The 16,685-nt window shown below is 37.5% G+C and overlaps 1 protein-coding gene across 1 annotated transcript; it reads left to right on the top strand.

Moving 5' to 3' along the window:
• The first annotated feature begins 15,158 nt into the window (after window positions 1-15,158).
• LOC116125469 (peroxisomal and mitochondrial division factor 2-like) lies at window positions 15,159-15,813 on the top strand. The gene is made up of 2 exons (XM_031411180.1): window positions 15,159-15,173; window positions 15,397-15,813. Exons 1-2 carry the CDS (start codon window positions 15,159-15,161, stop codon window positions 15,811-15,813), a joined length of 432 nt encoding a protein of 143 aa, XP_031267040.1.
• Window positions 15,814-16,685: the final 872 nt, after the last annotated feature.

Raw genomic sequence — 16,685 nt, 5'->3', positions numbered from 1 at the left:
ACTGTTCTATCTGCCCTATACTTAATAGTAAACACCCACTTACACCTCATAGTTGTTTTCCTTCTAGGTAAACTCACCAGCTCCCAAGTCTGGTTTTTTCTCTAGAGCCTCCATCTCCTCTATCACAGTCTTCCTCCAATTTTCATCCCCTAATGCCTCATGTATCGGTGTTGGAACCTTCACAGCTGAGAGATTAGTTCTGAATACCAAAAAATCATCTGCTAACTTATCGTATGCAACATACTTAGCAATAGGATACAACGTACAAGATCTAACTGTTAGAGTAGATGCCCTAGAGCCAATCAATTATTGTAGAATTGACTCTTTGTAATAATGTTCATTAATCAATAATAAAAGGCATTTTATTCTATATCGCGTAAATCATTATTATTGCAANTCTTCTTAGCCATATTAGTTCACAAATCCATGAGCCATAGCATGAAACTCAGCCTCAGCACTACTTCTAGCTACCATGTTCTGCTTCTTACTTCTCCAGGTTACTAAATTTCCTCAAACAAAAGTGCAATAACCTAAGGTCGATCTTCTATCATCCATAGAACTAGCCCAATCTGCATCCGTGAATGCTTCTACTTTCCTTTCATTCTTTTTACCAAAAAACAGCCCTTTCCCAAGGGTCATTTTAAGGTACCTTAGAATCTTACTCACAGCCCCAAAATGCTTCTCTTGTGGGTTATGCATATGCTGACTCACTATGCTTACCGGAAAGGCTAAGTCAGGTCTAGTATGACATAGGTATATCAACTTCCCAACCAGCCTTTCATACCTACCTTTATCAACCAGAGCAACACAACTCATTTCCTCAAATTTCAAATTTGGTTCAATGGGAGTCTCAACTGGCTTGCAACCTAGCATACCTATCTCTTTCAGTAAATCTAGCACATATTTTCTTTGTGAAACTGAAATTCCCTTTTTTCTCCTAGCAATCTCCATACTAAGAAAATACCTCAACTGCCCCAAGTCTTTCAATTCAAAATCCCAAGCAAGAACCTTCTTAACAACCTCCATTTCTTCAAAACTATCTCCTGTAATAATAATATCGTCTACATAAACAATTAGAATAGTAATCTTACCTGCAGAGGATTTAAGGAATAATGTATGATCAGTTATCCCCCAGTAAAACCATACCTCTTAACAGCCTTTGTGAATTTTTCAAACCAGGCCCGTGGAGACTATTTTAGGCCATATAATTATTTTTTCAATTTGCACACTTTTCCGTCCTTTCCACTCCCTTCAAACCCTGGTGGCATTTCCATGTATACCTCTTTTGCAAGTTCACCATTCAAAAACGCGTTTTTTCACATCTAGTGGTTGTAAAGGCCTGTCTAGATTTATTGCAAGAGACAAGCACCCTAATAGTATTCAACTTAGCCATTGGAGCAAAGGTGGCCTCATAGTCTACTCCATGCGTTTGCATAAATCCCCTTGCTGCCAGCCTTGCCTTATACCTTTCAACTGTTCCATCTGCCTTATACTTAATAGTAAACACCCACTTGCAGCTCACAATTGTTTTCCATCTAGGTAAACTCACCAGCTCCCAAGTCTTATTTTTTCTCAAGAGCCTTCATCTCCTCTATCACAGTCTTCCTCCACTTTTCATCCCCTAATGCCTTATGCATCGGTGTTGGAACCTTCACATTTGAGAGATTAGTGGTGAATGCCAAAAAATTATCTACCAACTTATCGTATGCCATATACTTAGCAATAGGATGCAACGTACAAGATCTAACACCCTTCCCTAGTGTAATAGGTAAATGTAAATCATCATACCCTGATTTAGACTCATCAGAAGATAGTTGTTCCTTACCTTATGACTGTGAACCACTGGTTTTTTCTAGTTGGATGATTGCTCATGCAGATCATTACGTTTCCTTCTACTTTGATAGTTAGTTCTTTGAGAATAACATTAAAGACTGGACTGATTTAATCTCTCCAGACCTCCCCTTGGTTCCAATCTTTCTTGAGAGTTTGGTTTGCCAAGAGTGGGCTATATAGTTAGAGTAGGACCTAAATTGGTAGGCTGACTGACTCATCCTTATGGAACTAGTCTAACCTACAAGAACCTAACCTAAATTAGGTTGACTAGGAGACTCACTTATTCTTATAGGACTAGGCTGACCTATAGGAAACTAGGTGACTTTGAACTTGGACCTGGACTAGGAGACTACATTCATGGTAAACATTAAGACTCTAGCTACCTCTCATAGGTGCCTATTCTTTCTTTCAGCTATCCCATTTTGTTGAGGGGTATTAACACAAGAGCTTTGATGTACAATCCCATGATGTAACAGGTAGTTTCCTAGGATAGAGTAAAAATATTCCTTACCATTATCAGTCCGTAAAACCTAGATTTTTTCTCTAAACCAAGTTTCAACCATTGAATGAAAGTTTTTGAACAATTGACCTGCTTCAAACTTGTTTTTCACCAAGTATACCCAACATACCCTAGTGTAACATCAATAAACGTAACGAACCCCTTTTGAACTCTTGGAAGGCCTGTGATAAAATCCATTGATATACTTTCCCATTTTCATTCAGGAATGCTGAGTGGCTGAAGCAAACCTGATGGTCTTTGGGTTGACAAACCATATGAAAGGCGTTCTCTATTTGGTGAGAGCTGTAAGCAGCTTAGCCAACTGAGCAAACCCTGCTACAAATTGCCTATAATAGCCTACTAGCCCCAAGAAACTTCTAACTTCCTTTACTGTCTTCAGCTGTTGCCATTCCAGAATTACCTTTACCTTACTTGGATCCACTGATATACCCTCTTTTGAGACGGTATGGCCCGGGAAGATAACTTGATCTAGTCAAAACTCACACTTAGAAAATTTGTCAAACAGCTTCTTATCTCGCAATCGCTGAAGCACAAATCTTAGGTGTTCTTCATGCTCCTCTTTTGTCTTAGAATAAACTAGGATATCATCAACAAACACCACTATGAATCGATCAAAAAAATCTTGAAACACCCGGTTCATTAAGTCCATAAAGACTGTTGGGCCATTAGTTAACCTAAAAGGCATCACCACAAACTCATAATGCCCATATCTGGTTCGAAAAGTAGTCTTGGCAATATCTTGCTCTGCAACCTTTACTTGGTGATAACCCAACCTCAAATCAATCTTTGAAAACACGGCTGCTCCTTTCAGCTGATTAAACAAATCATTTATGCAAGGTAACGGGTATTTATTCTTCACTTTAACTTTATTTAACTCTCTGTAATCTATACACATCCGTAGAGATCCATCTTTCTTCTTCACAAATAAAATTGGAGCACCCCAAGAAGAATAGCTTGGTCCAATAAAACCCTTATCTAAGAGTTCCTGAAGCTGCTTTTTCAATTCCTGAAGTTCAGCAGAGGTCATCCGGTAACGGGCTTTAGAAATTGGTGTTGTCCTTGGTGCCAGTTCAATACTGAATTCTACTTCTCTTTCCAGAGGTAAAACCAACAAATCTTTCAGAAATACAACTAAAAACTCCCGGACTACTGGCACAATCTGAATCTCTAGTTGTGGGACATCATTACTATGCACTACATGAGCAATATACCGCACCCTTTTCTTAGCATCTTTCTGGCTTTTACAGTGCTAATTAACATACTAAGCTGGTGACCCTTGCCAAAATTAAATTTATCACCATCATCAAGATTAAATCTTGCTTTCTTCTTCCGACAATCAATCTCTACTCCAAATCTCCCTAAGAAATCCATGCCCAAAATAACATCAAAATCAGGCATATCAAACACTATCAACTCCACTGGCAACTCTCTTCCATGGATCACTATGGACTCCCCTAGAAGTATCTCTTGAGTTACCATACTAACACCATCTAGTAACTCTATCTTAATGCGACAATCCACTATAATAGGTTTCAAACCTAATCTCTCTAAAATCCCATGTGTAATAAATGAATGTGTGGCTCCAAAATCAATTACTGCATAAAGGGGAACTGAGTGAAATAATAACTGACCAGTAATTACGGATGGGCTAGCTTCAGCTTCACTCTGAGCTATTGTAAACACTCGAGCATTAGTACCTCTAGGTGTTTGCGCTACGAGTGTAGGAGGGGCTTTGAAATCTCTCATCATACGCCTTGGCTGCCAATATCTATAGCATACATTGTGGCCCAAATCTCTAAGACACTCCCCATAATGATTTCTTCCACATTTCTGGCACTGGGGAACTTCAACAGTTCTTGGCCTTTTGTTCTGCCAATCCCTCATGTTCTTCTTAGGTTGAAATCTTTTCTTATTTCTCACCTCTCCATTAGTGGGGGCATCAGCTCTATCTCTTTGTGGAGCAGAATGTGGAATACTAGGGGCTATTGTTGATGGAGTTGCTAGGGTTAGCTTATTCACAAATATTTCTGCCCGTAAGGCTTGTTCCAAAGCTTCACTGTATGTCTGAGGGGGTTGGGCACCAGCCATCACATCTAAGGCTATTTTTGGTTTCAGCCCATGCACGAACTTATCTCTCCTCATTTCCGGTGTACTTACTACACCTAGCGCAAATCTTGCCGGGGAATAAAATTTCACCGAATATTCTTTCACTAAACTAGTCCCCTACTGCAAACTGATAAACTCCTGAACCTTTTCATGAACTCAATCAACTATTCTATATTCTGCCTCAAACAATCTTCTGAAATCTCCCCAAGTCATCGAGGCTATATTGTGAGTATCCTCCATCAATTCACACCATATATGGGCATCACCCCTAAATAGGAAGCTTGCATACTGAGTCTTCTCCCAGTCTGTCATAAGGAAAAGTGTCATCGTACACTCCACGGATCTAAACCACTTGTCTGCCACTATTGGGTCCGCTGTACCCTTAAATTCTGATGGCTGATGTTGACTAGGCAACCCATATATCGGTTTAATACGATTCTACACTCCCAGGGGTACGGGCCTCTGCCTCTCCTCTCTAGGGGTCGGTACAATAACTGGGGTCTTAACTCTCTCCGGTAGAGAGCCTCCCTGATTCTCTACTAAGACTTGCTGTATAATACTATGGCTCCTCGCTTTATCGAGGATAGGGGGAGTAGATTCTGAAGGGTTGGAAGGTTCACCTGTACTCATTGCCTTCTTACTGCCTGCTCGAGTTCTACGTCTCATCTACATAACACCAACACTTTTAGTCAAAACTCATCTACTACAAGTAAGGAAAGAAATAACTTACAACGGTCGACTACAGAACGTCAATGCGGCGGGAGAGGCACATTCTCAAATCCCAAAACCTTTGCTCTGATACCAAAAATGTAATACTCTTTCTCTAACTAGTATACTCGTAAAATAACAGTAAAACTCACTACATATATATAAGAAAATATACATGTAGATGAATATAAAATAAAGGGCCCATAAATAATTCTTCTTCATATACAAATCTTTATATAATATTATAAAGTCACAAAACATCACTCGACAGTGTTGCCAAACCCTTCCGCTTCTTGACTTGCCAAGCGACCGCATCATACCTACTACCTGCAAAAACGTTGAAAACAACGAGGTGAGCACTAATTGCTCAGTAAGTAATCCCGTTATGCTACTCTTCTCTCTTTATTGTTCACATTCTGAATTTCTTTTCTTTCATCACACTTCTCTGTTCTTTCTCTATTCTTATTTCTCACTACTCATGATAATATGTAATACCCAAGATATCAAAGGTATGTTCCTAACTCAAAATAGTCCTTTAGATGTTAATTTTATGTTAAAAAGCATAAAATCTAACTAAGGGCAAAATAGTCAATTCATTTGGAACGGTATGAATCAATTATCCACAAAGAGGCTTAGGGGCAAAATGGTTATTTTGCCTATGGATAAGCATTGAAAAAGTCAAGGATGAGTAGGCTTCATTGCATTTAATGGCATTAATTAAGTAATAATTATGTCTNAATAGATATTTATCATTCCTAGCTTTGTAAGAATATATGTTGTCTGCTGACTTGTAGGCAAGTAGGTAACGCACAACAGCTTATCTTCTATCTTCTCTTTGATGAAATGTCTATCTATTTCAACGTACTTGGTCCTATCATGATGCACTGGATTGTGTGCTATCCCAATCACAACCTTGTTGTCACAGTACAACCCCACAGGCTCCGCACTTTTGATTTCAAGCTCTCTCGAGATTCTTCTTAGCCATATTAGTTCACAAATCCCATAAGCCATAGCACGAAACTCAACCTTAGCACTACTTCTAGCTACTACGTTCTGCTTCTTACTTTTCCAGGTTACTAAATTTCCCCAAACAAAAGTGCAATAACCTAAGGTCGATCTTCTATCATCCATAGAACCAGCCCAGTACGCATGTGTGAATGCTTCTACTTTCTTTTCATTCTTTTTACCAAAAAACAACCCCTTCCCAAGGGTCATTTTAAGGTACCTTAGAATCTTACTCACAGCCCCAAAATGCTTCTCTTGTGGGTTATGCATATGTTGACTCACTACGCTCACCGGAAAGGCTATGTCAGGTCTAGTATGAGATAGGTATATCAACTTCCCAACAAGCCTTTGATACCTACCCTTATCAACCAGAGCATCACAACTCATTTCCTCAAATTTCAAATTTGGTTCAATGGGAGTCTCAATTGGCTTGCAACCGAACATACCTATCTCCTTCAATAAATCTAGCACATATTTTCTTTGTGAAACTGAAATTCCCTTTTTACTCCTAGCAATCTCCATACCAGAAAATACCTCAACTGCCCCAAGTCTTTCAATTCAAAATCTCAAGCTAGTTGTTGTAAAGGCTAGTCTAGATTTATTGCAAGAGACGAGCACCCTGATAGTATTCAACTTAGCCACCGGAGCAAAGGTCACCTCATAGTCTACTCCATGTGTTTGCATAAATCCCCTTGCCGCCAGCCTTGCCTTATACCTTTCAACTGTTCCATCTGCCTTATTCTTAATAGTAAACACCCACTTGCAGCTCATAGTTGTTTTCCCTCTAGGTAAACTCACCAACTCCCAAGTCGTATTTTTTCTCAAGAGCCTCCATCTCCTCTATCACAGTCTTCCTCCACTTTTCATCCACTAATGCCTCATGTATCGGTGCTGGAACCTTCACAACTGAGAGATTAGTGGTGAGTGCAAAAAAATCATCTACCAACTTATCGTATGCCATATACTTAGCAATAGGATGCAATGTATAGGATCTAACACCCTTCCTTAGTGCAATAGGTAAATGTAAATCATCATGCCCTAATTTGGACTTATCAGAAGATAGTTCTTCCTTACCTTGTGACTGTGAATCACTGGTTTCTTCTACTTGGATGATTGCTCATGCAGATCATTAGGTTTCCTTCCACTTTGATAGTTAGTTCTTCGAGAATAACATTGAAGACCCGATCGATTTAATCTCTCCAAACCTTTCCTTGGTTCCAATCTTTCCTAAGAGTTTGGTTTACCAAGAGTAGGTTATATAGTTAGAGTATGACCTAAATTGGTAGGCTGACTGACTCATCCTTATAGGACTAGGCTGACCTATAGGAACCTAACCTGAATTAGGCTGACTAGGAGACTTACTTATTCTTATAGGACTATGCTGACCTATAGGAAACTAGGTGACTTTGAACTTTGACCTGGACTGGGAGACTACTAAGATTGACTCAAGTGTGTTTGTAAGGGTAACACTACTTCCCATGAATGACCTTCACAATCTCTCAAATTCTCCCCTGAAGGGAAATGGGAAAGAATGGATGTGACTCAAAAAATTTAACATCACTAGAGACGTATAATTTTCTCTTTATAGGACAATAGCATTAATAGTCTTTCTGTGTGGGAGAATATCCAAGCAAGATACATTTAATGGCCCTAGAGTCTAGCTTTCCTCTATTAGGAGACATAACATGTACAAAAGTAGTACATCCAAACACCTTTAAGGGTAAAGTATTTAGGATCCTACAACTAGGAAAGATCTGTAGCAAAGTCTCAAGAGGTGTATGAAAATCAAGAATTCTAGTAGGTAATATGCAGCTGTTAAAATCGCATGACTCTAAAAATACTTAGGTACATTCATGGTAAACATTAAGGCTCTAGCTACCTCTAATGGGTGCCTATTCTTTCTTTCAGCTATCCCATTTTGTTGAGGGTATTAACACAAGAGTTTTGATGTACAATCCCGTGATATAATAGGTAGTTTCCTAGGATAAAGTGAAAATATTCCTTACCATTATAAGTCCGTAAAACCTGGATTTTTTCTCGAAACCGAGTTTCAACCGTTGAATGAAAGTTTTTGAGCAATTAACCTACTTCAAACTTGTTTTTCATCAAGTCTACCCAACATACTCTAGTGTGATCATCAATAAACGTAATGAACCACTTTTGAACTCTTAGGAAGGCCTATGATAAAATTCATTGATATACTTTCCCATTTCCATTCACGAATGCTGAGTGGCTGAAGCAAACTTGATGGTCTTTAGTGTTCTGCTTTCACCTGTTGACAAACCAAACACTTAGTCACATAATCTCCAATATCTCTCTTCATACCTGGCCATCAATAACTTTTCTTTAAATCTTGATACATCTTGGTTCCTCCAGGATGAACAGTATATGGTGTATCATGAGCCTCTACAAGAATATTTCTTTTCAACTCAACATCTTGGGGAATGCATATATGATTCCAGAAACGGAGGACACCATCTAACATGTGAAATTCTGATATCTTGCCCTCAATCACTTGCTAACTTACTTTCTGACACCACTCATCAACAACTTGTTTTTCTTTAATCTCTTCTAGCAAAGTAGGCTGAATGTCTAACCTGGCAAGCCTTCCTAGTATCACCTCTATTTGGTCCTTTATCAACTCTCCCAATAACTCTTTCTGTCTTGTGAGTTGAGACAAGTAGGCCTTTCTACTCAAGGCATCAGCTACTACATTGGCTTTTCCAAGTTGATACTTAATTTCACAATCATAATCCTTTACTAGCTCTAACCATCTCCTCTGCCTCATATTCAACTCTCTTTGGGTGAATAAGTACTTCAAATTCTTATGATTTGTATAAATATTACTCTTTGCTCCATACAAATAATGCCTCTATATTTTTAGTGCAAAAACTACAGCAGCCAACTCTAGATCATGCGTAGGGTATCTCGTCTTATACTCTTTTAACTGTTGAGAAGCATAGGCTATTACTCTACCCAACTGCATCAATACTGCACCAAGTCCCTGAAATGAGGCATCTGTATAAATATCGTAATCCACACCCTCCTGTGGTAACACAAGAATAGGAGCTGTGGTCAATCTTCTCTTTAACTTTTGAAAACTTTCTTCATAGGCATTCGACCATATGAAAGGTGTTCTCTTTTTGGTGAGAGCTGTAAGCGGCTTAGCCAACTGAGCAAACCCTACTATAAACCGCCTATAGTAGCCTACTAGCCCCAATAAACTTCTAACTTCCTTTACTGTCTTTGGCTATTGCCTTTCCAGAATTGCCTTTACCTTACTTGGATCCACTGATATACCCTCCTTTGAGACGGTATGGCCTAGGAAGATAACTTGATCTAGCCAAAACTCACACTTAGAAAATTTTCCAAATAGTTTCTTATCTTGCAATCGATGTAGCACAAATCTTAGCTGTTTTTCATGCTTCTTTTCTGTCTTAGAATAAACCAGGATATCATCAATAAACGCCACTATGAATCGATCAAGACAATCCTAAAACACACGGTTCATTAAGTCCATAAAGACTGCTGGGCCATTGGTTAACCTAAAAGGCATCACCACAAACTCATAATGCCCTATCTGGTTCGAAAAGCTGTCTTAGCAATATCTTGCTCGGCAACCCTTACTTGGTGATAACCTAACCTCAAATCAATCTTTGAAAACACTATTGCTCCTTTCAACTAAACAAACAAATCATCTATCCGAGGTAATGGGTAGTTATTCTTCACTGTCACTTTATTTAACTTTCTGTAATCTATACACATCCATAGAGATCCATATTTCTTCTTCACAAATAAAATTGGAGAACCCCAAGGAGAATGGCTAGGTCAAATAAAACCCTTGTCTAAGAGTTCCTAAAGTTGCTTTTTCAATTCCTAAAGTTGAGCTAGGGCCATTCGGTAAGGGGCTTTAGAAATTCGTGCTGTCTCTAGTGCCAGTTCAATACTGAATTCTACTTCTCTTTCCGGAGGTAAACCCGACAAATCTTATAGAAATACATCTAAAAGCTCTCGGACTATTGGCACATTCTTAATCTCTGGTTTTGGGATATCATTACTGTGCACTACATGAGCAATATACCCCGAGCACCCTTTTCTTAGCATTTTTCTGGCATTTACACTGCTAATTAACATACTAAGCTCGTGACCCTTGCCAAAATTAAACTTATTAGCATCATTAAGATTAAATCTTGCTTTCTTCTTCCGACAATCAATCTCTATTCCAAATCTCCCTAGGAAATACATGCCCAAAACAACATCAAAATCAGGCTTATCAAACACTATCAAATCCACTAGCAACTCTCTTCCATAGATCACTACGGACTCCCCTGGAAGCATCTCTTGAGTTACCACACTAACACCATCTGGTAACTCTATCTTAATGGGACAATCCACTATAATAGGTTTCAAACCTAATCTCTCTAAAATCCCATGTGTAATAAATGAATGTGTGGCTCCAGAATCAATTAATGCATAAAGGGGAACTAAGTGAAATAATAACTGACCAGTTACTACGGATGCGCTAGCTTCAGCTTCACTCTGAGCTACTGTAAACACTCGAGCATTAGTACCTCTAGGTGTCTGCACTATGGGTGCAAGAAGGGCTTTGCAATCTCTCATCATACACCCTGGCTACCAGCATCTATAGCATACATTTCGGCCCAAATCTCTAAGACACTCCCCAGAATAATTTCTTCCACACTTCTGGCTATGGAGAACTTCAACAGTTCACGGCCTTTTATTCTACCAATCCCTCATGTTCTTCTTGGGTTGAAATCTTTTCTTATTTCTCACCTCTCTATTAGTGGGGGCATCAACTCTATCTCTCTGTGGAGTAGAAGGTGGAAAACTAGGGGCTACTGCTGATGAAGTTGCTAGGGTTAGCTTATTCACAAATATTTCTGCCCGGAAGGCTTGTTCCAAAGCTTCACTGTATGTTTGAGAAGGCTAGGCACCGACCATCACATCTTAGGCTATTTCAATTTTTAGCGCATGCACGAACTTATTTCTCCTCAATTCTGGTGTACTCACTACACCTAGCGCAAACCTTGCCAAGGAATTAAATTTCACTTAATATTCTTTCACTGAACTAGTCCCCTGTTGCAAACTGATAAACTCCTGAACCTTTTCATGAACTCGATCAACTGTTCTATATTCTACCTCAAATAATCTTCTGAAATCTCCCTAAGTCATCGAGGCTATATCGTGAGTATTCTCCATCAATTCACACCATATACGGGCATCACCCCTAAACAGGAAGCTTGCATACTGAATCTTCTCCCAGTTTGTCATAGGGAAAAATGCCATCGTACGCTCCACGGATCTAAACCACTCGTCTGCCATTATTGGGTCCGCCGTACCACTGAATTCTGACGGCTGATGTTGATTAGGTAGCTCATATATCCGCTCAATACGATTCTATACTACCAGAGGTACTGGCCTCTCTCTCTCCTCTCCTCTCTAAGGGTCGGTACAATAACTAAGGTCTCAACTCTCTCTGGTACAGAGCCTTCTCAATTCTCTACCGAGACTTGCTGTATAATACTACGGATCATCGCTTTATCGAGGACATGGGGAGTAGATTCTGAAGGGTTGGAAGGTTCACCCGTACTAATTGCCTTCTTACTGCCTGCTCAAGTTCTACGTCTCATCTACATAACACCAACACTTTTAGTCAACTCAATTAACTCATCTACTACAAATAAGGAAAGAAATAACTTACAATGGTCGACTACGGAACATCAATGCGGCGGAAGAGGCACACTGTCAAATCCCAAAACCTTTGCTCTAATACCAAAAATGTAATACTCTTTCTCTTGCTAGTATGCTCGTAAAATAATAGAAAAACTCACTAAAAATATATAAGAAAATATACAAGTAGATGAGTTTAAAATAATGGGCCCATAACTAATTTTTTTTATATAATATAACAAAGTCACAAAACATAAATCGACAGTGTTGCCAAAACCTTCCGCTTCTTGATGTGCCAAGCGACCACATCTTACCTACTACCTACAAAAACATTAAAAACAACGGGGTGAGCACTAATTACTTAGTAAGTAAACCCGCTATGCTACTCTTCTCTCTCCATTGTTCACATTCTAAATTTCTTTCCTAACATCACACTTCTCTGTTCTTTCTCTATTAATTCTCTGTTCTTCCTCTGTTCTTTCTCTATTTTTTCTCTATTCTTATTTCTCACTACTCATGATAGTAGGCATGGTATCATGCATAGGTATGATGTAAATGCACAAATGCATAGGATGTGCATTTTCTTTTCTTTTTTTCTATTTTTCTTAGTCTGTTTTCTGTTTCTTTTCTCTGTATTTCTTTTTTTCTTTCTTTCTTTTCTAGTCTTTCTTTCTTTCTTTCTATTCTTTCTTTTTTTTCTATTCTTTCTTTCTTTTCTATTCTTTCTTTCTTTCTATTCTTTCAATTCTTTTCTTTCTTTCTTGCCGATCGGAGTCAGTTGAGGCATGGATTTGGAATCCTGGCCGTGTGAGTGTATTCTCTAATTCTGGGTACAGTCCTCATCCACATGCACTTCTAACGGACTTTACAATTCTTCTTTCTGATTCTGAGGCTACTCACTAAAGGCGGCGTGCATGCGAGGCTATGTCACTCACAGGTTCCCCATCGCAACAACCTTTTCTTCTTTTATCTTGTTACACTTCTTCAAATAAAATTTCAGATCTTAACTTCTTTAATATTTCTCATTTCTTTCTATTTTTTCTTTAACTTTAATGTTCAATATTGCTCTTTAATGCTCTTATGAGTATGTATGCATGTAGATGGTCTCATGTTTATTATTCTTTCTAAATTCACATGTTTGGATGCAATAATGCAATATGGAATGTAAACATGTCATTCTCTACCATCTACAAACTCATCTCAAGATAACAAATAATCATACTCATACATGCACTTCTGTTTGACATTTTATCAAATAATTTATATGCACACATCAACTCTAATTTGGCTACACTTCTACCTCTCTTCTAAGCCACTAATATTTGGAATAAAACACACCAAGATTAACGTCAAACCTGTCCAGGATTCACACTCCATAAATTCTACTCCAATTCTTCCATAATTCATCCAAACTCTCATCAAACATCAAGTACGCAAACACTATTTCTCATTGATAAATTCTAACCATCATTCAACATCCATTCCATCAACAATTCGTCATATATAAGCACATACATGCATAAAAGCAATTCTCTACACAATATTATTCCAATCATAACTAGGGTTGGATTTACTTACCTTAGATGTGAGCAATCCAACACTTTAGTAGTCTTCCTTGACACAACTCCCTTTCTCTTAACTCCTATGAACACAAATCATAAGAATTCAACACTTTAAAAATTAAATCTCATATCTTAGTACAAGGATCTTACCTAAGGATGCTTGAGATTGAAATTTCACTAAAAATAAACCAAGATCTATGAATTTCCTTGAAAAATGATTGAAGAAATTTGAGAGAACTTGGGTGGTAAGTGACGTGAATGGAGAAGAAGAAATGGCTAGGGTTTCATTCTTCAACTCTTGATATAACAAAATATTATTTCTAGTTTCCCATTTTACCATTTCACTTTCTATGAAATTCTATCTATGTCCCTTAGTCAATTACCATAATGCCCTCATTTTATTGCATTCTCCATGAAATTCTCTCTCTTTTCACTCCCCACTTTTTCAACTAATTATGAGTGAAAAGACCGTTTTACCCCTAATGAAATTTTAAGGCATTTTCTTCACACTGATTCAAGATAACTTTAAGAAAATTGAACTAAGGGTATAAGGGCATAAGTAAAGCTACGTACCTCAATGTGGGCGCTACATAAAATTAGTTAGTCCTATTTTCCTTTGGCATAACATAAGGAAAAAAAAAATAGAGAAAACAAGTAAAATAAAATAAGAAAATAAACTAAATTAAGATCTTAAATTTATCAGGAAAATTATCTTACATAGTATCCATTTTGAAAAGAAGGCAAATTATTTTGGTATTGTTGTGTTTCTCGGATGTAAAAAAGGCTAACCGTCTATTAAAAATGTCTTTCTAATCCTTTGCACCATCATTAATTTGAACAAAACTCCATTAGCGGTAGAATTGTAAGTTTCCATACCCTAGAGGTGGCAGGGTAGCAAACCAAAAATTGTCTAATTATTTAAAAAATATATTTATTAATTAGGACTTATTTTTTCTTGACAAATATATAATAACAAAAATAGAAACAAGACAAAAGGTAAATAATTGTTTCTTTTATGTTATAATTATTCATTTTATTATAGTATTTCATATTTTTCTTTGAAAGAAAAATCTTTAGTATCAAATCCTTTTTCTAAAAACAAAATGGTACATATCATAAATTCAGATGGAAATATGCATATAATAAGTCTATGGGTGATAATTCTCATGCAGTTTACATCATTACATGCGGAATGAAATGCAAAATGAAACTATCGCATGAACCCAACCTCAAATGAAAATCATTGTTCAGCACGATCCTGTGATGACCCAAAAATGCTCACTAAATAGATGATTTTGTAAAGCATTTTTTTTTCTGACATTTTTTTTTTAAAATAATGTCTATGTGATTCAATAATGCTACAGACATCGTATTTTTACACTAAAATCTTGTACCGGCCTACGTGTCCTGTGATTCACACCAGCAAACTAGACACGTTTCATGTTATTAATTTTTTTTTCCAGTGAATGGCCGTTCATCAAAAATAGACGGTCATTCACTTACATGGACTCCCGTCCATATTATATGGACGGGGGTCCATTTACTACAGACGGGCATCCCCATTTAAAGGACGGTTGTCCATCAGTAAAATGAAATAAAAAAATATAAACAAAATTAAGGGATGGCCATCCATAACTTAGGAACGGCCATCCCAAAAAATGGACGGGCGTCCACATATAATGGACGCTCGTCCAATATTTTAATAATAAAATTTTATTAAACAAAATTAATGGATGGTCATTCATATGGTAATGGACGCCCGTCCATTAACAATGCTTTTAAAAAATTAAAAAATAATTGGACGCCAGTCCACAAGGAATGGACGGTCGTCCCTCATGTGCCATCAGTTTGATACAACAAAGAGAGTCAGGATTCCTAAAGATTTTTTACAGCATCTAGGGAAGAAAGGTCGTTTCTGACAGCATTTTTGAGAAAGAAATTGATAAAAGAGAAATTACAGATTTTTGACAGCATCTAGGGGATGAGACAAGTGTTGAGGTGGTAGAGTTGAAGAAGAGTCTGGGAGAGAAGGGAGTTAAATTGGAGGGATTAGAGAAAGAAATTGATGGGTTGAAGAGTGAGAAAGTTGATAGTGAGAAGAAAGTGAAGGAGTTGGAAAGAAAAGTTGGGACTTTGGAAGTGAGGGAATTGGAAGAGAAGAGTAAAAGCGTGAGAGTTGAAGAGGAAATGAGGGGAAAAATTGACGACAAAGAGAGGGAAATTAGTGGGTGTAAGAAGAAAGTTAATGTTTTGGAGTCTGAATTGGATAAGTGGATAGTTGAGAAGAAGTCAGTGGAGGGAAGTTTGAAGGAATCAGAGAGCAAATCCAAGGAAATGGAGGCCAAGATTACTGAGTTGGAGAAAGAGATTGATGAGCCGAAGACGTGATTAGTGGACTCAAGGAGAAGATAACCTCCAATTTTGATTAAGGGACGGCCGTCCAGAAATGGTGAACGGCTGTCCCTTTATTTTATTTAAAATTTTTTTTTTTTTAAGTATGGACTGGCATCCCTTATATGTGGACGCCAATCCACACGTTAGAGACGCCCATCCACAAGTTAGGGACAGGCGTCCAAATTTTTTTTATATTTATATTATGGTCGGGCGTCCTTTAAATGGGGACGCCCGTCCGTAGTAAATGGACCCCCGTCCATATAATATGGACAGGAGTCCATAATAAGTGAACGACCGTCCATAGTTGATGAACGATCGTTCACTAGAAAAAAATTTAATAACGTGAAACGTGTCTGATTTACTTGTGTTAATCACAAGACACATAGGTCGATACAAGATTTAGATGTAAAAATGCTAGTGTCCGTAGCATTATTGTATGTGATTATCGTACAACTATTTGAATTATTTCTTATAAATTGATATTAATAAACTAGAGATATATTATACCTTTCTCTGATTCTGTATTTTTATTGCCTAATAAACGGTACTAAAACTATTATTATTAATTGTTTGCTTTATTAGTTCATTTATGATACATTAAAACTAATAACTGATAAATGATCTGATACCATAAACTAAATATATAATAACAAAAATAGAAACAAGACAAAAGGTAAATAGATTTTTCTTTTATGTTATAATTATTCGTTTTATTATAGTATTTCATATTTTTCTTTGAAAGAAAACTCTTTATTACCAAATCCTTTTTCTGAAAACAAAATAATGCATATCATAAATTCAGATGGAAATATGCATATAATAAGTCTATGGGTGATTAGAGCCGGCGGTGGGTCGTGTCAGCCCAC

Source organism: Pistacia vera, unplaced genomic scaffold (assembly GCF_008641045.1).
Source record: "Pistacia vera cultivar Batoury unplaced genomic scaffold, PisVer_v2 Contig166, whole genome shotgun sequence".
Taxonomy (NCBI): Eukaryota; Viridiplantae; Streptophyta; class Magnoliopsida; order Sapindales; family Anacardiaceae; genus Pistacia; species Pistacia vera.
The sequence above is the reverse complement of the archived record's forward strand: the minus strand, read 5'-3'. Positions and strand labels throughout refer to the sequence as shown.